Genomic DNA, 21,295 nt, shown 5'->3' on the forward strand with positions numbered 1-21,295 from the left:
GGCTGTATGAGGAAAAGGCCATATTTACAAACATCTGTCTCTAGACGGCTAGTCTTCTTCATCTTTAAGCAGCATGGTAGTTCTATTCTTGTTTTGTTTTGCACATGTGCTTTTTAGAAAAGACCGTAATTTGCTCTGTAGTCTTGATTTCCATTTTTTTTGGTGAAGTTGTTCAAGGTCGTCATGGCCCATATCCATCAATCGTGCCTGCTTCACAGATTTCCTTTGTCAGTAGCACGTATCAGTATGATGAACGGTTCAGGGTTCATATTCAGGAATCTGATTAGATAGCTGTCATTTCATTTGTTGCAACTGACAATTCAAAAAAATATTGATAAAGTTGTCCATGAAAAGAGAGTAATGCAAGTCAGTTTTACTTACTATGAACGATAAAGCTTGGTAATTTGTGGGTAGAAATAGGTTCTATACTCCAGTGTATTTCCTGGGCCTGAGGGAAGGCATTAACCCTTTTTAAGTGACTATACCACAGCATTAAGTGGTAGCTCTGTGATGTGAAAGAGTGAATATCATACTATGTTGAATGTTTCATCACTGGTAAATCAGGGTCCATGACCTCTTTAGTAAAACCTTACTTTTGTTCTGTTTCTAACAGGGAGTAGTAATTATTTACTTATATTTTTAAAATATATATATTTATTAATTATAAAATTACTTAATTAAGAGGTGTGCTTTTTTTAAGAATGATAGATGCTTATTATTAAAGATAATATAAAGATTATCAAAAACTTTTCAAAAATCCTCTGAAATACTACTGTTAAAGATGATTTTTAAAAAAATATATTTATTTATTTTATTTTATTTTTGGCTGTGTTGGGTCTTCATTGCTGTGAGCGTGCTTTCTCTAGTTGTGGCGAGCGGGGGCTACGCTTCGTTGTGGTGGCTTCTCCTGCTGCGGAGCACAGGCTCCAGGCGCGTGGGCTTCAGTAGTTGTGGCTCGCAGGCTCCAGAGCGCAGGCTCAGCAGCTGTACCACACGGGCCCAGCTGCTCCGTAGCATGTGGGATCCTCCCAGACCAAAGCTCAAACACATGTCCCCTGCATTGGCAGGTGGATTCTTAACCACTGTGCCACCAGGGAAGCCCTAAAGATGATCCTTGATCTTAGAGGAGATCTTAAGACAGAGGGGCATAGGGATGATGGAGTATTGAAATAGACTCAAGTGTTTTCAAGAAATTTAGTGAATGATAAAAGGTGTATTTTAAGTCAGTGGTTTTTTTTTTTGTCAGTTGTGTTGATATAGATGGGTTGGTTTTTTTTTGAGGAAAATCAGCTTGTTCTCAACTCACTCTTGACAGTTATGTAAACTTCAAACATATCAAAGATTTTTTTACAGTGAAATTATAAAATTATTATGATTAAATATGTTAATATTTGAAAACCTTGGTTTTAGGAAGTCTTTTAAAATGTGTCAGAAGTCCAGAAATTAAAAAAGGAAAAAAAACTAAATTTGACTGAATAAAGTAGAAAAACTTCAGTATAGCAGAAAACAAACAAAACACTACAAAATCATAGACAAAGTTAAAAGAGAAAACAAAGTGGGAGGAAATGACAGCACATAACAAAGTTAATTAGAGTAATCTATAAAAATAAGAAACTACAATAAAGAAATGCACATAGAGAAATACTTCTTCACAGAAGAGGAAAAATCAATAAACATATGCTTTCTTAATGTCCAAGGTATCAATAAGCATATACTTTATTAGTATTTTAAAAATCCATAGCACATATTTTATTAGTATTCCAGGAAATTCCATTATAATCAACAAATGGAAAGGGTTTTATTGTCAATAAGCCCGTGAAACTTAGTTGTCTCATTTTTCCAGATTATGTGGTGTGTAGACAGCATGTAGTCTCTTTACCGATAGAAGGGATGGGATAAGACCAGCAGTGTCATATATGATTCCACATGGAAGTCCAAGAATATCTTGGGATTTTCTAGATTTTACATATCAGAGAAAATGCTCTGTTTATATTGTGAGATATATTTATAATTTTACTGCACAAATAAGTGAATGATCAAAATTGTTCAAACTATAGTTTTTGAATACATTCTCATGGTGGACATTTATGCCTCAACCACTATGAAACTCAGACTGTTATTGAAAAGAACCTTTCCCTCTTTCTTTACACTGAATTCAGGCTCTTGTAGATCTTTCATAATTTCTGCTTTGAGATCAGGTGGTGCTGTTGTAGTAAAGTTCCAGGTTTCTGTCAAAAAATCCCAAAGCAGGTCTCCATTTTCATTGCCATCAATAAAACAGTCAGATATGTCCATGGTAGACAGAAGGTCATAACACTCATACTTAATCCCCAACTTGTCCAGCATCTGCATGAGGTCAGATGACGTGACACACTGGCAGAGGTCATCCCGGGGTAAGTGAGATCTGTACTTTTTCCATAGCTTGTCCCAGCCACTGGTTCCTGTGCAACAGAACAAAATTCATGCTTTCAGCTATTCTTCTTTTCCTTTACCTACTCTGCCAACCAGTACACTAGATGCTTGGAATAGAGCAGTCAATTTAAAAGAAAGAAATTCTTGCCTTTGTGTAGCTCAGTTCAAGGAGTGAAGGGGGTGGGAGGAGAGAAAGTTAAATAAGTAAATAAATCATATATCAGATGGTGCAGAGTGCTAATGAAAAACAATTCAGAGCAAGGAATAAGGGGGATCAAAGAGTTGGATGGGTTGCTGTTTTATATCAGGTGGTCGCAGATAGTCTCTCTAATAATGTGACTTTTGAGCAGAGACATGACAGCAATCCACACAGATATCAGAGAGAAGATTACTCCAGGTAGAGAGAAGAGCAACTGCAAGGGACCTGAAGCAGGAACAGGCTTGGCATGTTAAGAACTAGCCAGGAAGCCAGTGAGATTGGAATTGAGTGAACACAGGGGAGCGTGGAAGGAGAGGAGGTTGTATGGGTGATGGTGAGGAGTAGACTGGGTGCTAAATCATATGGAAAAAGATGAGAAGCCATTGTAGTGTGGTCTAATAGAACTTTCTGGACTCTTGGACATGTTCCATATTTGCGTTGTCCAGTATCGTAGCCAGTAACCACTTTATGGTTATGGAACATGTAAACTGTGGCTAGTGTGACTAAGGGAGTGAATTTTAAGTGTTACTTCATCTTAATTCATTTCACTTTCAGTAGCCAACTGTGGCTTCCATATTGGACAACACAATATTAGAGTGACTTAACCTGATTTGCATTTTCATAAGGTCACTCTGGCCACACAGATGGACTATTCTGTATTGAGAATAGACTATAGGGGCGTAAGGACAGATCAGGAAGAACAGTAAGAAAGCTACTGCAATAATCTGGGTGTTAGATGATGTTACGTTGCACCAGCAAGATTGGAGGTGATGAGAAGTGGTTGAATTTTTTATATATTACACTCCTAGATCCAATGCCATTTGCTAATGATTTGGATATTGTTAACAATAATAATTTGGATAGTGAAAGAAAGAAAAGAATCAGTGATGATCCCAGTCATTTTGGCCCAAGCATCTGAAAAGAGAAAATTGCCATTATTGGAAATGGGAAGAATGAGGGAGGAACATGTTTAAATGTGTTATCAGGCATCTGGTTTTGGAGACATAAGGTTGAGGTCCCCGTTGGACATTCAGGTGGTGATAGGAGGAAGGCAGTTGTTTATGTTAGTCTGGTTCAGAGGAAAGGGTCTAAGAGTAAAAATTGAAATAGAAAGAAAGAGCACAGCAAATACAATGGTAGTTTACCCAGACCAAAGATGGGGTAGCCTCTTATGTCTATACAATTACAGGATGCTGCCTTGGACAGTAACAACTAGGTTGAGTCCTAAAAATGTTGTCCCCAGCTTTAGAAGATATATTAGCAGTGTATGTTGTATTTAGTTGAAAACCTGGCCCAGTATAGAAGCTAAGAGATACAGCATCTGTGGGAGAGATAGGTTGGACTGTTCTGACACTTCATGAATGAGATGAGGTTTGGTATTTAGTCTCCCAGAACCTCAGTTTTCTCATCTATAAGATAGAGATAACCATACTTACCCCAAATGCAACTGCAAGTATTAAATGAGATAATTGAAGTGAATCATTGCTCAATGGTAAGCACATGGCAGATGTGTAATAAGTGCTTACAAAATAAATGAATATTATATGGAATTACTTTGATAATGTATTTCTGCTGGTTGTAATCTTGAGAATGTAAAAAGACAAATTTGCTTTTCAGAAATCTGTAATAATACTAATAAATCAAAACAAAAGAACAGCTCTTTATGGACTTTCTAATATACGCATCTAATAGTGGGCTGTTACAGAGATAGTGGATATGTGCAGCATTGAAGAGTGGTCTCTAAAGCCTGACTTTCTGAGTGTGAAGTCTGGCTTCTCCTCTTCCTAGCTTTATGAACCTGTGCCTCAGTTTTGTCATCTATAAATCAGGGATAATAATAGAATATCTTCATAGGATTGTTCCAAGGATCACCAAGTTGATAAAGTAAGGCACTTAGAACCATGACTGGCACGTAGTAAACACTGCTGAAGTGTTAGGAAATTAAGTTGGCCTTGGCCAAAGCAATATAAGAGAGAACTTACAACTCTATGAGTTTCCAGGATTAAAAATTAAGATTTCAAAGGCGTGAACTTTTTTGGTTCCGAAAGCTCCTTTATGATGTAATCAAAGTAATCAGGCTCTCCAGAAAAGTATACAAACACTATATAGCCACACAATTCTGCATATAATTATAGGAGGTTGGCCTCATCCATGGACTTGGCTAAAGTCTCCTGATTTAACTCAACAAAAGAGAATAACCAAGGCAGAAAATGGTAAATAATAAGTAGCCTAGATAATTGATGTTCCACTAACATTTCAGAAGAGGGAACGATAACTACAGGATAAGCTCTAGAAGAAGGTGGAATTGGAATGAAGCAGAAAAAAAATAAAACCTCAGTTCAGTGGAAAAAAAAATGAGGGTCATGAGCATGTACTACAAAAATCTTTCATTCCAAAGACAGTGACTGCCTAAATAAGAATTTGCCTGCAAACAAGACTACAAGAAAATAAATATTTCGGTGGTTGAGGAAAGGCTCTGTTATCATTTTTTTTTTTTTCACCCTGGCAGAGAAAAAAGAACCAAACACTAATTGCAGAGAATTTGCTGGTGTCAGTGTTCTGTGACTCAGTGCCATTTCTGAGCTGAGCAATTGGAAACTTTCTGACTGATACATTATCATAATGGCTCTCGGTGGGCACAACATATGGTGTTACTTTTGTTTTCAACATGATATAAACCAGGTCCCTCACCCCCACCCCCCTTATTAAAAATAACACACCATGATTTGCCTCCTTCCTTAGATAAGGAGAGGGCAAGACAGAAAATGTCACTGATCTCCTGGCTAGTCTCCTGTAACCAGATAAGTTGCATTTTAATTAGCAACTCTCTCAAGGAGTGCCTGGCTACTACATTTGCAGAAAAACATGCCACTAACATTATTTTAGTGTGGGATACTCCTCATTTTAAAAATCCACCTCTTCTTATTTCTCTTCTTTTTCATCCCCAAATCAAATCTTTTATCATTATAATCAGGAACTTCTGTTTGTTATAAATAAATAAATATTTACTGAGCTGGGCTAACTCTTTAATGGACACTTAGGAACTGGAGAAAAGCCTCTGTTCTGCCTATTTCGGTGTGCACTGTGTGCGTGTGAATATGTGTATCTTCTTTATTGAGTCTTTTATTCCTGTTTATTAAATCCATCTTCAAATCTCCAGAACTTTCTGTATTCTCTGATTCCATGTCTATCATGTTAGCTAAAACATGGTATCTTTTTTTGAATGGACATTCAGAACTAGCTGTTGTTGGGATAGTATAAGGCAGAAATAATAAACAATTATTCAGTTCAATTCAAACACATTCACTGGGTGTCTTCTTCTAGTTGCCAAGGGTTTTGCAAAGATCTGGGACTAGAGATAAGAGGCAGAGCCTCTTGCTCTCCGGGAACTCTCCTTAAATTCCCTATCTGCCTCTGATCGGAAATTAGCACCTTTTTGAAAGTATGTACACGTCTGAATCCTCCATTAGATTAGGAGCCTTTCAAAGGCAGAGGAGTAACAGTCATCTTTGCAAACCCCGGAGCCTAGCAGTGACCAACTAGAGGAGCTCAATAAAAGCTGAATGAACCAAATCTACACGACTATCCTATGCAGTCAACTTGGGACCAAGAGTGTAGGCTGTGTTTGAATATGCTGAATACACCTGTCACCTTAACCAAGCTAGGTGCCCTGCATAATTAAATCTAGAAACTGACCCCGTATTTCATTATCTTAGAATCTAATAAACTGCAAACAATGGGTGTCCATATGGTGCTCAAGTAACTGAGTACTTCAGTTTATTCACAGAGAGAACGCATCAGTTCGGTAACAGGTCAGTGTCTGACTCGGATGGACAGGCAGAAGCCTTAGCTGTGGGGCATATTGAAGATGACCTTTTAGAGCAAGATGTTAATCCGGACATACCATTATGTGCTTAGGTGAGATACTGGCTTGATGAGCGTTCTTAGAAATTTAATTTAGTGACTAGTTCTAGGCTTGTCTGACTCTGTTGGCGTCGAGTACTCAGTTTGCTGTATTGCAGTGAGGCTGTGGATGAGAATATTGCCCCAAAAGAAAGGAAATACACAAACAGGCTTCTTCACTTCTGGGTAATTATGAAGCAAATTCCATTTAGAAAGTGACTGCAACAAATGTGATATAAACAGAGCCTAGTGTGAACCATTTTGGTGTAGGTGTTTCAAGTTTTAGGGTAATATTCAAGTTTAAGGAATGTTTTCATTGGGCAAGTATGAAGAATGGGGGTTCAAGTTGGGGCTGAGAAGGTAGTTTAGGGTAATGGTTTTTCTACAGCGGTAAGGTAGGAAGTTGATCAGGCACCTCAGCAGACCTGGGGAGCTTTCCCAAACCTGTCTGCTGTCCGCAGACTGGTCTGGCAGATAGGGATTTGCAGTGATATCATCAAATGAAAAAGTGACTAATAAAAATGTGGATCAGTTCTATACATGTTAATTGACAACGATATAAAACAAATCTGATTGGAAAGTTCTTGCGATTAACTTTGTTTTCACTGTTGGAAATTGACTATGCTCTATTTTCCTGAAAGTTGACCCATATGTTTATATCAGCTTTATTAATACGACAAAGCAGTTCTTGCTATTTTTAAAAAAGAAGACCATAGGCACTTCCACACACCGAGGGGCCAACAGAATTTATCTCAGAGAAATATACTGTTGTTAAGATGGGTTTATAGGTGCACAGGTTTATCCAGGTCAGAGAGGCAGAGCAAAAGGGAGTTAAACTGCTCTAGGTAACACATAAGAGGGGTAGAAGGGGGAAGTAAGGAGCTGGTATCTTAGGAAGAGCACGGAGTTAAGAGGGTTGTGTGTTACCAGTGTTTTCCTCTTTGGGATACCTGCCTCCCACTGCTGTGTGCAGTAATGAAAAATTGTAAGCTGTGTGCTGAAAAAGTTAGTAAAACATCTCCACCGTCAAAGTACAGAATGAGTAAGTTTTGACTCAAAATACCTTTTTTTATGAAAGCTAACTGGTTTTTGCACTTTTACTCCCTTTCTTTGATTTGTTTTTCCCCATGAGTGTATATAGACATAGTACCTGTGAACTAAATGTATGCATAGATGCCGTATTATGTAGGTATGATTATCTGGAAATAGGCCTTGCACGAACTAAGACTCACAGACCAAGTTCACACAGCTAGGAAGCGCCTCAGCATTCTTGATTTTATGTCTCATCCTGCATTTCACTGGACCTGTTTTGGTTTGCACGTATCCTGATGCCAATTAACCACGGATTCTATTAACGTATTCATGATGTAGCCAGCAGAATACTGTATCCGTAAGGGCACTTAGTCCATTCTCAGTTGCTTGTAGACTGCTCATTCCACTTCCTAAACCTTAGGCTGGCTTTTTCTTATTGGTAGGCATAGACTCATAGAGAGCTGCCTTCTGACACTCCAATACTTGACTTCTGAAAATATTTAAGCATAAACCAAATATATATAACAGTAGATCTTCATTTGATATGAAATATATCCTAAAATCAAACATATATGACTACTGGATGAATTGCTATTTCTGTCTGCAACACCGTTTCTTTATTATTGACACAGATTATCAAGAATAGACTGCCCTCAGTGTTGATAACTAAATTGACTTCTGTATTCCTAAATGCAGTACAAAGTGCTTTACCCAAGTGTCCTAATTTAGAGAGAGGTTGGTGGGAAACATCCAGTTTACAGAAGCCCTTCTAAATGGTAAGATAGAACTCTCCCACACAAATGAGTATTTTTAACTAACCTGAGATAAAAATAGTATATCAAATGTTCCCTTAGAGAAGAGGTTGTGTACAGGAACTCTCATTTGCCAAACTCCCACATGAGTTCAAACCCAGGATTATAGGCAACAGCTATGTTTGCCATCCTTAAAGCCATTCCTCATATTTAAGAATACATGGGAACTTCCCTGGTGGCGCAGTGGTTGAGAATCCACCTGCCAGTGCAGGGGACACAGGTTCGAGCCCTGGTCCGGGAAGATCCCACATGCTGGGGAGCAACTAAGCCCATGCACCACAACTACTGAGCCTGTACTCTAGAGCCCGTGAGCCACAACTACTGAGCTCTGGCGCCACAAGTACTGAAGCCCGCGCACCACAGCGAAGAGTAACCCCCGCTCGTAGCAATTAGAGAAAGCCCACGGCCAGCAACGAAGACCCAATGCAGCCAAAAATAAATAAATTTATAAAGAAAAGAATAAATGCATTTTGCGACCTATGGTTTCTGAGTACAGGGTCTGGTATAAGCTTAGGGAGATAGAGGCTGCTGTGTACGTGCAGTGAACCTGCCTAGCACTGTGTGGACAATCCACAAAGACTGCTGAATGAAAGAAGTAATGAATTAATGCATGCAACAATGTCAGTGTTTCATTTGCTAATCTGTTTACTTATGTTCTCTGTGTGGTGCTTATTGTATCATTGGAAACAACATGACATGATCAAATGCCTTCTTTGGAAAATAACACGACAACACAAAACAAAACAAGGGGACCATTTTTGATACTTATTTGAGAAAACCTAAATGAACATTGATAATGGCTCTAGAAATGCAAATTAATCAAATAGGATAGTGTCCCAAATATTTAAACCTTTATTTTATTGATATTTATTAATAAACATCACAGAAGAGAAAGACATTCAAGAGACAAAAAGGAGGTAAATAGAAATATTTACTATTTTTAGTCTCATTAAAAACATTCCTATCCGTTGTATTTGCTGTATGTTAAATAAATATTTTTTATATAGAGACAACAAGGATATATTTGCTCGAGAGAAAGAAGTAAACAGACATTCAATTCCACTGGAACTCCTAAATGGAAAGCTGTTGAGAAGGATTTTCCTAATACTGTGTTAATTAATTGACTCTGATCAGAAGCCAAATGAGGAATTTCATAATGAAGATGAAATATACCAGCTGCCTGCAAACACATGTATCCATGCGCTATCATTGTTTCAAAATTCAGGCTGAAGGAAAATAACTTACCGGACACAAGAGTAATGAGAATCTTAGCACCGGTAGCTAAGAGACTATGGAAGAATTTCAGGGTGCCTGGGATGTCTTTTACATAATACAGCATCTAGAAGTGAAGGAAGAGAGAAACGAGATGCTTTTCTATGTCAATGTCTTTGTCGCTTGGACTAAATACTCACTAGAAGGTTTGATGTTCAAGTTGAGTGGATTTTTATTCAACAAAACACTTAAGAAATTTAAAAATTAAAGATGTTATATATAGACATAGAATAATAGTGTGAGAAAATATTTGGGGAGAGGGGAAACTATGGTATTTACTCAACTAGAGTCAAACAGCTTAAACTTTACTCTTTCTGGCTTCATTAACACAGACATTTATAGCTCGAGACAGTCTGCATTCCACATGGGGGCACTGAATTCTAATGCTCACTTTATATTTTGTGAGTTTTAGTAGTTCTGGGCAAAAATGGTGCTGGCACCGTAGAAACATTCCATTTCATGGAGCGTTGCTTTAAAATTAAGCCCTTTGCACTAGCTTCACCGTAGGCTCACAGATGATTTTTTTAAAATCATGGAAAATGTGACAGGTTTTGATGTTGACAGATTCTCTAGGGAAACGGACTGGATAAAGCCTAAAGTTACATGCATGGTTCCAGGGTGCTAGGAGTCAGCCCACCCTTTTTTTTTTTTTAATAGATCTTTATTGGAGTGTAATTGCTTCACAATACCGTGTTAGTTTCTGTTGCACAACAAAGCGAATCAGCCATAAGCCTACCTATGTCCCCATATCCCCTCCCTCCCATCCTCCCTATCCCACCCCTCTAGATGGTCACAAAGCACCCAGCTGATCTCCCCGTGCTATGCGGCTGCTTCCCACCAGCCAACTATTTTACATTCGGTAGTGTATATATGTTGATGCTACTCTCACTTTGCCCCAGCTTTGCCCTCCCACCCTGTGTCCTCAAGTCCATTCTCTATGTCTACCTCTTTATTCCTACCCTGCAACTAGGTTCACCAGTAGCTTTTTTTTTTTTATATATTCCATATATATGTGTTAGCATACGGTATTTGTTTTTCTCTTTCTGACCCAGAGTGAAGTAAGCCCACCCATTTTTAATAACTGAACCATCTCTGGTGAAGGTGAAGTGCAGGGAGAGAGAGGTCTTTCCACCCAACACGATAGAGCTTGGAATTAAAGATTGGCAGTAGAAAATTTTCCCTAAGGACTTACATCCCTGGAATCTACCCCCATAGACACTTCTTACATCTCATCTTCAGCTCTCTTAAACAAGAATTCAATGTTTTATGTAGATGCCATGATAGAATTTATTGCGTAAAGCATAAACAACCTAAGCTATGCCCCTCTCACACAAATGAATGAAATACAGTGGAGCTGCACACAGCTTGTGCAGCGTCACAGGCCGTATTTAGTATCATGTCACTCCATGCTGTTCATCACAGGGACCATACATAGACAGGCACCCAGATGCAGCCACAAGATGGCTAACCATCCCTGACATGACCTGGCTGAAAAGAGGAGGCGGGTCATAGCAGATGCTCTGAAATTTGATCTAATAGACACAGAATCTCTGCAGTTGATTATGAATATCAAGTTGAAGGATGTCATGAGAATGCTAGGACCGCAAGGAGCAATAGAGAGACAGAGAAATAGCACAGAAAAATGCAGAGTAGATGGAGAGGGACAGAGGAGTAATGTAGAGGAAGCAGAGTTGCTGTAAGAAAGAAAGAACAGACGTGGAGCTTTTGAGAGAAACTGGTGAATGATCTCTGAAGCTGCAACATTATATAAGAATTATATATATATATATAAATATAGATATAGATATAAATATAGTTATAGATATAGATCTATTTAAGTAGCTAGATAGTGCAGCAACTGCCATGAATTCTGTACACTAAAGAGAACAGTCTCACATATATTTTTCATTTTGTTTTATGTCATATTCCCTTATTTATAGCATTCACTGGTATGTTTGTAGAATACAGATCTTTTTAAATGCTAAAAAAAAAAAAAGAAGAAGAATTTTATAAGAATGGGATCCAGAGCATACGTGGAGGGACTGGCTTTTGATAAAGGGAGGCTTTTGTAATAAGGGGAAAGAAAGACATGGTGCGTACAGGTGCAGCTATGTTTGTAAATTTGGAGAGTGAAAGATGATTTTCTACCTGATGGTTTCTCTTTTTGCTACAGAATAGGACGTGAGGTCATCAGTTGGAAATGAGTGGTGGAGGAGGGATTACAGGAGGTATAAGGAGAGAAAGGGAGGTATGAGATAGTTATACAGGTGACCCTTGAACAAGGCAGGGGTTAGGAACACCAACGCTCTGTGCACAAATGTTCACACATAACACAGAGTTGGCCCTCCCTGTATGCAGTTTCTCTGTTTCTGGGGTTCTGCGTCCAGTCATGTAGCATTTATTATTGAAAAAATCCACATATAAGTGGACCCACGCAGTTCGAACCTGTGTTGTTCAAGGGCCAGCTGTTTGAGAAGGTGGGAAAGTAAGTCTAGTAGAGAAACATAGGTTTGCTGAGCAATGTTAGGACTCCCTTATAGGTAAAAGATTTTGTCCGCTAAGAAAGCAAAGATGTAGGATTGCCTGGATATGCTGATCTTGGAGTCATTTCTTCCTATGATTTTAAAAACTTTATTCCTTTGGGATGACTGTGCTTGTGGACTATAGAAAGCAAAAAGCATCTTGTTGTTCATCGTGGTATTTCTAAAATATACACATCTTTTAATGGTAGCCAACACCCAAAGCCTATACACCTATATGCTATCCAGATATGTCAGTGACCTCTGGAAGTATGTCCCCATACCACCTACTGAATTGTCTCCCCCTTTCCAAGAAATACACTATCGTATTTCTAAGAAATACACTATCATATTTCTAAGAAATACACTATAAGTGCTGGACCATGGAAATAAATTCCTATGTAATGACTGACTAATGTCAGTAACACTTTGTTGACCTGAGAAATCATCTAGCCTGCCCTTCTGTCATGTGCACATGAGCCAGGTCATCAAAAGAAGGCAAAAACAAGAGGATTCAGAAAAACTCTGGGATGTTGGTCCATCCAGACCATTAGAGTTACTGGAGAATTGTGTTAGGATGTTTTACACTCTACTATCTATGAACTTTCAATCCCACAAAAGTTAAGCCAGCATTGAAAAAAAAATCAGTAACTATGGGGGTATTTTGCATAGAGAAAACTGGGTTTTTAAATGTTACAGAGAATCTCTTAGTATTGTCAACATCTTTAACTTCAATTTGGACAGATAATGGTCACTTGTAAAATCAGAAATCAGATTTTCATTTTTCTTTTTAAAGTTAAAATATTAGGTACTCTGAAATATTTCTGAAAAATCTTTCTTCTGAGAGTGTATAACAATAAATATTTCTTACCTGAATCATATGAATAAAGTCCCACTTCTGAAGTTCTTTTTTCTCCATCATTCTATTTTGATATTCAGATGATGTCTCCTTATGCCAAGTAAACTTTATGTTCTCGAGGTTTGATGTCTTGGCTACAAGCTCTAAAATACGGAGAAGAGGTGGCACACCATCAATTTTAACTGCAAATTCGGAACACATTTCCATTTAGAATTTTAATGCAATCAGTGTTATATACATAGCAGATATAAAGCACATTTTTCCTTTTTATAAATCTCCAGAAGACCAAAGAGTTCATCCTCGTTTTCCCTCTAGTGTTAAATGAAATTAGAGAATGGAGTCAATGAGAAATAATTATGAGAATCCTGATCAGACATAGGTACTATTATCTTGGTGTTAATGGGAAATCAACTGGTGAATTTTATCAATGGAAAATTGATGTAAGACAGGTGATATGATTCTGTAAGTCAGGAATCAGCAAACCATGGCATGGGCCATATCTTCCCACCACCTATTTTTAAATAGACTGCAAGCTAAAAATATACACTACTTTCTGATTTCATGCTTCTTTCATATCTTGTGCCATTACACTTTTAAATGGCTGAACAAAATCAAAAGAAGAATAATACTTCATGATAGGTAAAAATGATATAAAATGCAGATTTTAGTGTTTATAAAGTTTTATTGCAACATACTCACACTCATTAGTGTATGTATTGTCTATGGCTGCTTTGGGGCTCCAGTGGCAGAGCTGATTAGTTGTGACAGAGACCATCTAAGTCTAAAGTACTTACTCTATGGCCCTTTTTAAAGAAAAGTTTCCTGATTCCTGCTGTAAGCAATGAAATGTAAGCTCTTTAAGGGCAAGGATTCTGTTTAAATACCTCTGAATGAATTAATGACTCTGTCTCTAAGAATAAATATCAAAAATAATAGTTGATGACCAGGGGAGGGATGGAGAGTCAGTGAAAAAAAAAAGGGGGGGGATTCTCATCACTATTTATATTCTGAGATGTTTCGTCATTCCTGCCAAGAAAACAAATTAATCAGGTTCTTCTCTCAATAAGTTTACAAAGAACATACCACAGCAGCTGTGTTGTTAATGATTGAAGGGACACATTTGGGATGACAGGCCTTTCAGAACAGAATTTGATCTACAGCACCATGGATTACAAGTACCTTTGTACTTGGAGATTTGTTCAGCACTTGGTTCAACCACTTCAGTGTTGATACTAACTCCTGGGTATTGAGCCTGCACTTTGGAGAGGATATGAAGATCAATTTCACCTGGAAGAAAAGCATAGGGAACAGATCACCTCAGTCCAGAAAGAAATGAGTCAGAATAATTTGAACGAGTTTATTATCTCTAGGAAAGCCCAGCATAAATAAAGAAGAATACTCAGCTGTTGCCCTGCCACAATGTCTATGATGCAGAACAGCTAAGTTGTAAGTAGGAAGAATAATGTGATTTGAGGAGGGCTGTGATTGTTATTCATTCATTCATTCATTCATATAGCCTTTATTTAATATGAATTATTATATTACAGTAAGTCTAAGACGCCCTTCATTATAGGATGCAAACAGCTCTTCTTTTTATATCACTAAATCAGAAAAAACACTGTCAATTATAATTTTAAGATTTCATCAACTGGAAGATGTATATCAATTTCAGAGATGTTAAGTATGAAAAAAACATGCCATGGAATTGATCAATTAGGCTAGGCCAGATGCATACAAAATATATGTCACATACAAAATATGTCAGGTATAAAAAAGGATAAAAAAGTATATCAGACATGTGCCCTCAAAAACACCATGGTCTAGTGGTATAGACAGACATGGAAAGAACTCTGGCTGGGTTTGACCAAGGTGGGAAGGAGAAAGGAGACAGTGAGGGAGAGGATAGGAGGAGAGGCCAGAGAGAGGGAAAGCTTCATGGCAGATCACTCCTGAGTTCCCTGTTACAGGGTAAGTGGAAGTTAGCCCAGGGACTTCTGGGGAAATGGGAATTGCAGGTAGAGAGGACAGGAAGTCAGGAAACAGAATCGTATATGTGGGACTACTGGCAATTCAGAGTTTTGGAATGTTAGGCAAGGCAGTGTCTCCATGCAAGAGGTGATCCCAGAGAGGTAAATGGAGAGGAAGTTATGGCAGAATTGATATTTATGCATTAATTCATGCACCAATGATTGATTATTTACTATGTGCCAGGCGCTACACCAGGCTTTAGCAAATGATGATAAGAGGAGCAAATAGATACCTGCCCTGATGAAAATTTAGCCTGTAGGTGACTATGTAAGAGAGATAGATGACGGTAAGTTTGATAGACTTGAGTTCCAAACCTGTCTGACCCGCTTACTTGGTATTATGACCTTTGGAAATTTGCTTTATCTCTCCAAGGTGCATTTTCCTCATGAGAAAAACAGCAATATTAATAGTACATAGTTTATTGGGTGAGGGGATTAAATGAGGCAATGCTTATAAAGCACGGTGCAAAATAGAGTTGGCACCTAATAAATGTTAGCTGTTCGTTATTTTTATCGTTATCATTGAGTCCTTCTCTTTAAAAATCTCTCTTCTTTCCCTATTACTGATGCCTCCAAATTAAGTTTGCACTTTTATTCTCTTAGTTATCATGTTGACTTTCACTAAAACAGACTTATGTGCTGGCAAGACTAGCATATGAAAATGACATTAGTCTTTAACATTTTGGCATAAATGGCATTAACAGAACCTTTACAAGGTTAGATATGGCGGGCGGAAAAAGCATAGGTCATAAGACTGAGAGGTCTGAAAAGAAGGAGATGAGGAAGATAAATCAGTAACAAAAGATGCTAGACTTGGAAAAGAGGGCCGTCTAATGGTATAATGAGAGTCCCAAGTACTGGTAATGGGAGACAGTGGGGATTGGGGGGAGAAGATATGGGAAGGAAGTTGAAACAGAGGATGAAGAAGCCTATGTGACAGTTTTCTCCATAGCTGGACCTGACACCTTTTAGTCCTTCCTTAATCGTTATTCTAGCCGTCATTTATTGGCCACCTATTATTTGTCAAACACTGTGCTAGGCACTTGTCTTGAAACATCTCACTTAATCCTGACCACAATGCTATCACAAACGCCACAGTATTGTTCCCAACTAGATAAGGTGATTTGAGTAATTTGACACCGAGGGGACATTAATGTGCCTAAAGTTTACGGCATACTTGTCTGACTCCGAAGTGTTTGTTTTTCTAACAACTTCATACTAAGAAATAGGAAAACACCAAATACTAAAAGGACATAGGAAGTTTTTCTCTACAGTAATTATTTTTGGAGGGTACAAAAGATAACTAAGGCAAAAGGCTGATAGGAAAATCTGTGGGCTAATGAGAAATAGAGAGATTCCAGCTTGCCCCAAAGGCCCAGAGGCCAAAAGTTCTGTTCTTGCCTCTATCAGCCTAGCCATATATTTTATTTTATTTTTTCTATTAGCATGCAATGATTTTATTATTGTTATTTTTTAACATCTTTATTGGAGTATAACTGCTTTACAATGGTGTGTTAGTTTCTGCTTTATATCAAAGTGAATCAGTTATACATATACATATGTCCTCATATCTCTTCCCTCTTGCATCTCCCTCCCTCCCACCCTCCCTATCCCACCCCTCTAGGTGGTCACAAAGCACCGAGCTGATCTCCCTGTGCTATGTGCCTAGCCATATATTTTAGATTAAAAAAATCATTAATACTGAGACTCCTAAACCCAACATTTTAAAATTAAGATGGTGGGATCTACCCAAATGGAAGAATGTATCTAGCACATCCCCAGGGCTCGTTCCAATCTTGTCCCTTTCCCAACCTGCAGAATGTTCTACCATAGAGCCACCCAGTCCCGCCTCCTATGGCAATGACAGAGGACACATTGCCAGAATTGCAATGGAGACTCGGAACCCGTAGGTTCATGTAACAACCTCTATAGAGCGTGAGCCCACGTGTGGACACGAACCTTCTGTGCGTTCACTGCTGGGTCCCTAGAAGAAATGAATGAACAACAAGAGGAGATAATGAAATTATTTCCTCAGCGGGTAGCACGTAAAATGCAGTTCTGACTTCATAAGTCAGGTGACCACACTTCTTGTTTGCCAGGGACAGTTGTACTTGCTCCTGGTGCTAATGTCCCATCTGGTTTTGTTTCCCAAGTTTCTTTAATTTCTAACAAAATATTATCACTGCAATTTTATTTTTGAAAATACTTTTTAAAAAAGAACTATATTTTAAAGTTTTTTGTATTGAGATATAGTTGATTTACAATATTATACTAGTTTTCAGGTGTACAACAGAATGATTAAAAATTTTTATAGATAATACTTCATATGTAGTTATTATAAAATATTGGCTTTATTCCCTGTGCTGTTGTATAGCTTATTTACTTCATACATAGTAGTTTGTACTTCTTAATCCCCTACGTCTATCTTGCTCCTGCCCCCTTTTCTCTCCTCACTGGTAACCACTAGTTTGTTCTCTTGGAGTCTGTTTCTGTTTTGTTATATTCATTCTTTCATTTTATTTTTTAGATTGCACGTATAGGTGATAACCAAGTATTTGTCTCTCTCTGTCTGACTTATTTTACTTAGCACAAATACCTTCTAGGTCCATCCATGTTGTTGCAAATGGCAGAAGTTCATTCTTTTTTATGGCTGAGTAATATTCCATGGTGACATATGTATCACATCTTATTTATCCATTCAACTGTTGATGAACACTTAGGTTGCTTTCGTATCTTGGCTATTGTAAGTAATACTGCTGTGAACATTGGGGTGCATGTATCTTTTCGAATTAGTGTTTTTGTTTTCTTTGGCTATATACCCAGGAGTGGAATTTCTGAATCATTTGATCTTTCTAGTTTTAGTTTTTTGAGGAATCTCCATACTGTTTTCCATAGCGGCTGCACCAATTTACATTCCTACCAACAGTGTACTAGGGTTCCCTTTTCTCCACATCCTTGCCAACATTTGTTATTCATAAACTTTTTGATGACATAAAAGAACTATTTTATAAATTGACCGATATAATAAAAACAATTTGTTCAATAAATAAATATTTCAAAAAACTGTAATAATTTTACTCCTTTTACTCCCTCCCACTCTCATTCTTAAAAGTATCCTGGGTTTGACAATAAACAATGTCACCACGCTCGTAAGGCACTTATTTTCTGTGTTATGTTTGTTATTTATAACAGACTCTATTATTTCTTATTGTGAGATTTTATATATATATATATATATATATAGAGAGAGAGAGAGAGAGAGAGAGAGAGATCTCCCATAAGACAATATATTCCTCGATCTCATACCATATGTAGTTTGCATTCTTGTATCAGAAATAAGAGAAATGCATTAAAAAAAATTATATGAACCTCTTTCCCCCATAAAAGAGAGTCAGTAGAGAGGTAGTTCAGATGTTCTGTAGTATTACAGTCTAAACATGTAGCATTCAGTTCTCAATAAATTTAGTTACAAATATTTTCTTGATACATCACCTATCCTGTTTACTTTCCATCCAGACATCAAAGCTTTGCTCTTTTCTTCATCTTCCCTCCCTGGCCACCTGTAAGTTTTCCTGCTAAATGTTTCTTTACTTTCTCTTTTCCATCCATACTAGCAATGTCCTTGTTTAGGCCCAAATTACCTATCTCTTGGAATACTAAAATAATAACCTAAAAGTTCAGCCTGTCTCTGCTGAACTTTGTCTCCCTCAAAGCCATCACTACAACAACCATTTAAAACCCTGAGCTAATAAGCAAGCCCAATATTTCTGAGGTTAAAACCTTCTAATGACTAATCATTAGAACTAAACTGGATTAAGTCCAAACTCCTTAACTGAGCACAGACCACCTTGCCTGCTTTCTTATTCTCATCTCTCACAACTTCATGTTTTGAAACTCGTGTCTCTAGGAACCCTGAATTTCTTGTATTTCTACGCTTCGCTCTCCCCCACGCCCCCGCCATCGACATCATGACTCTTCCCTACATTTTGTCTGTGCTCTCTCCTCTGCCAGGAAGACTCTCCCCTCACTGCCTCACTTCATCCGACTGACTCTTAGGCATGAACTCTTCCACACATCACTAACTACAGGCTTTCTCACAGAGCCTAGCAGCAGCATCAGAATCCTTCAGACAGAAGCTGCCAGCTGGGCTTCCCTGGTGGCACAGTGGATGAGAGTCCGCCTGCCGATGTAGGAGACGCGGGTTCGTGCCCCTGTCCGGGAGGATCCCACATGCCGCGGAGCGGCTGGGTCCGTGAGCCGTGGCCGCTGAGCCTACGCGGCCGGAGCCTGTGCTCCGCAACGGGAGAGGCTGCAGCGGTGAGAGGCCCGCGTACCAACAAAAAAAAAAAAAAAAAAGAAACTGCCAGTTATTTGTTTGGAGTTGGCAACACAGATAAAACCTTGTGTTCCCTGATCTGAATTATTGCTTTAATGCACTTATTTTATTCACTAGCAAAGGCTTGATTCCAATGAGTTTGTTAAAAAGTATCAAGGACTCTAAAATGCTAGATTAAGCAACTGAGCAGGTTGATCATTAATCACTGAAAAGCATGTGAGGGGTTATCAGACCCTATAGTACCACGAGCCAGCAGTAAAGAGATTCAAACAATGAAAAAAAAAAAAGAAAGAAAGAAAGAAGATCATTTGTTCTTTCCCGGCTGGATCCTTCTGAATAGGAGCCATAACATTATGAATGTGTTCCAGTGTCAGATGTTAAATGCCCTGTAAAGGCTTTTAAAGAGCTCCCAAGCCAAACTAATATGCCCAACGAATGGGGGAAAGTAAACTAGAAATGAATCAGTCAAATAATTCGGAAATTCTCCACAAATTCAGGGGTAAACAAAAGAAACGTGGAAGCCAGCAGTCTGCTGCTTTTATTGTGCATCGCAGAGCCTTCTGGAAATCTTAACTTTCAGGTCCAGAAAACAATATTTAAGAGGAGTAAGGGAGTACTTATTCATTTTATAGTCAGTCTCCTTTCATATATGATCTCTGGTTAGGCACTGCTTGGTCATAGTTCTGGCAATTGTAGACTACTTATTGATGACATCCTAAGCCTTTAGGCCAGCAGCTGTTTGAGTTAACTAAAGCCTTATTATTGCATGTTTTCCCCTAAAGCTTTGGAACAAAATCTGCAAAGTTTCCTGTGACAAATGGAAAAATTATAGGGATTAAGCAAACTCTTTCCAATATACCATCCTTCTTTTTTTTTCTTTTCTTTTCTTTCCTTCCCTCCCACACCCCCTTTTGTGACTAGCAAAGCAAATTAATGATTTTGGAGTCTGGGCATTTTATGATGATGTAACTGATTTTCTCAGTTGATCAATACGTGGAGCTTGAGCAAAGTTAGGAAAATCCAAACATGTGTCAGCATGAATCAAAAGTTATTTTCTATTAGGCTGAGTTGTGGGTTGTTTTTTTTTCGTTTTGTTTTTTTGTGGTTCTTTTCTATTAGGCTGGGTTGTGGGTGTTTTGTTTTGTTTTTTCTGTTCTGTTCACTCCTGTATTATTTTCTGTCCTGACTTTTTGATTTGGGAAGTTAAATGAAAACTAAATTTTTAAAATCTCCTTCCTTGCAAATCTCTTTCCTTTGTACTACTCCGTCCCTCAAATCAGCTACACCTGTAGTATGACTTCCCATGTCTCCTTTCTGACCTAAGTTGAGTGTTTTACTTAATTTCACAGTCAGATATTTTTGTGGTTATAATATCTTGCTTTCATATGGGCCATATTTTAAATGCATCATACCTATATTTGAAGAACAACATATAATTGAAACCTGACAGTGGAACTTAAAAAAGTTCAAAAATAGGGAAAAGGTGGGGATATTATCTTCCAGACAACTTTTCTCCACTCCCTGAACTTCAAGGATATATTTCATGAGATAGCAGAGGAATGTTGCCTTTTTGCTTGAAATCCAAGGTCATTTGATTAAAAAGGAAAACAAAAATATGAAAAGGAAAAGTTAGAGGCTATAGAGAAAATTGAACTCAAATTTAGTATTCACTAGAAATATCTTATACAAATTTGTTAATATCTCTGCCCTTTAAATTGCATATCTGTAAATTAGGGATAATATGGTCTACTCTGCAGGGTCACTCTGAATGTTAAAGACATTATATGGAGATAATTTACCACAGTTCATGATATATAGTAATAATTCAATAAATTGAAGTTATTATACATTAACTCAACAAATATTTTTAAGCACCTACTAAATGCTAGGTTCTAATCACTGGAGATACAGCAATGAATAAAAT

At 37.9% G+C, this 21,295-nt stretch overlaps 1 protein-coding gene across 1 annotated transcript in view; it reads right to left on the reverse strand.

Moving 5' to 3' along the window:
- Positions 1–1,681: 1,681 nt before the first annotated feature.
- HNMT (histamine N-methyltransferase) overlaps positions 1,682–21,295 on the reverse strand; it is a 35,931-nt gene continuing 16,317 nt past the window's right edge. The window contains exons 3-6 of the mRNA XM_067742058.1: positions 14,188–14,295; positions 13,021–13,151; positions 9,604–9,697; positions 1,682–2,441 (exon numbers count right to left, since the gene is read on the reverse strand). Coding sequence (XP_067598159.1) covers positions 2,086–2,441; positions 9,604–9,697; positions 13,021–13,151; positions 14,188–14,295 — 689 coding nt within the window. The 3' untranslated portion in view covers positions 1,682–2,085. The remainder of the gene's footprint in view (positions 2,442–9,603; positions 9,698–13,020; positions 13,152–14,187; positions 14,296–21,295) is intronic.

The sequence above is a fragment of the Pseudorca crassidens genome, chromosome 6 (genome assembly GCF_039906515.1).
Source record: "Pseudorca crassidens isolate mPseCra1 chromosome 6, mPseCra1.hap1, whole genome shotgun sequence".
Lineage (NCBI taxonomy): Eukaryota > Metazoa > Chordata > Mammalia > Artiodactyla > Delphinidae > Pseudorca > Pseudorca crassidens.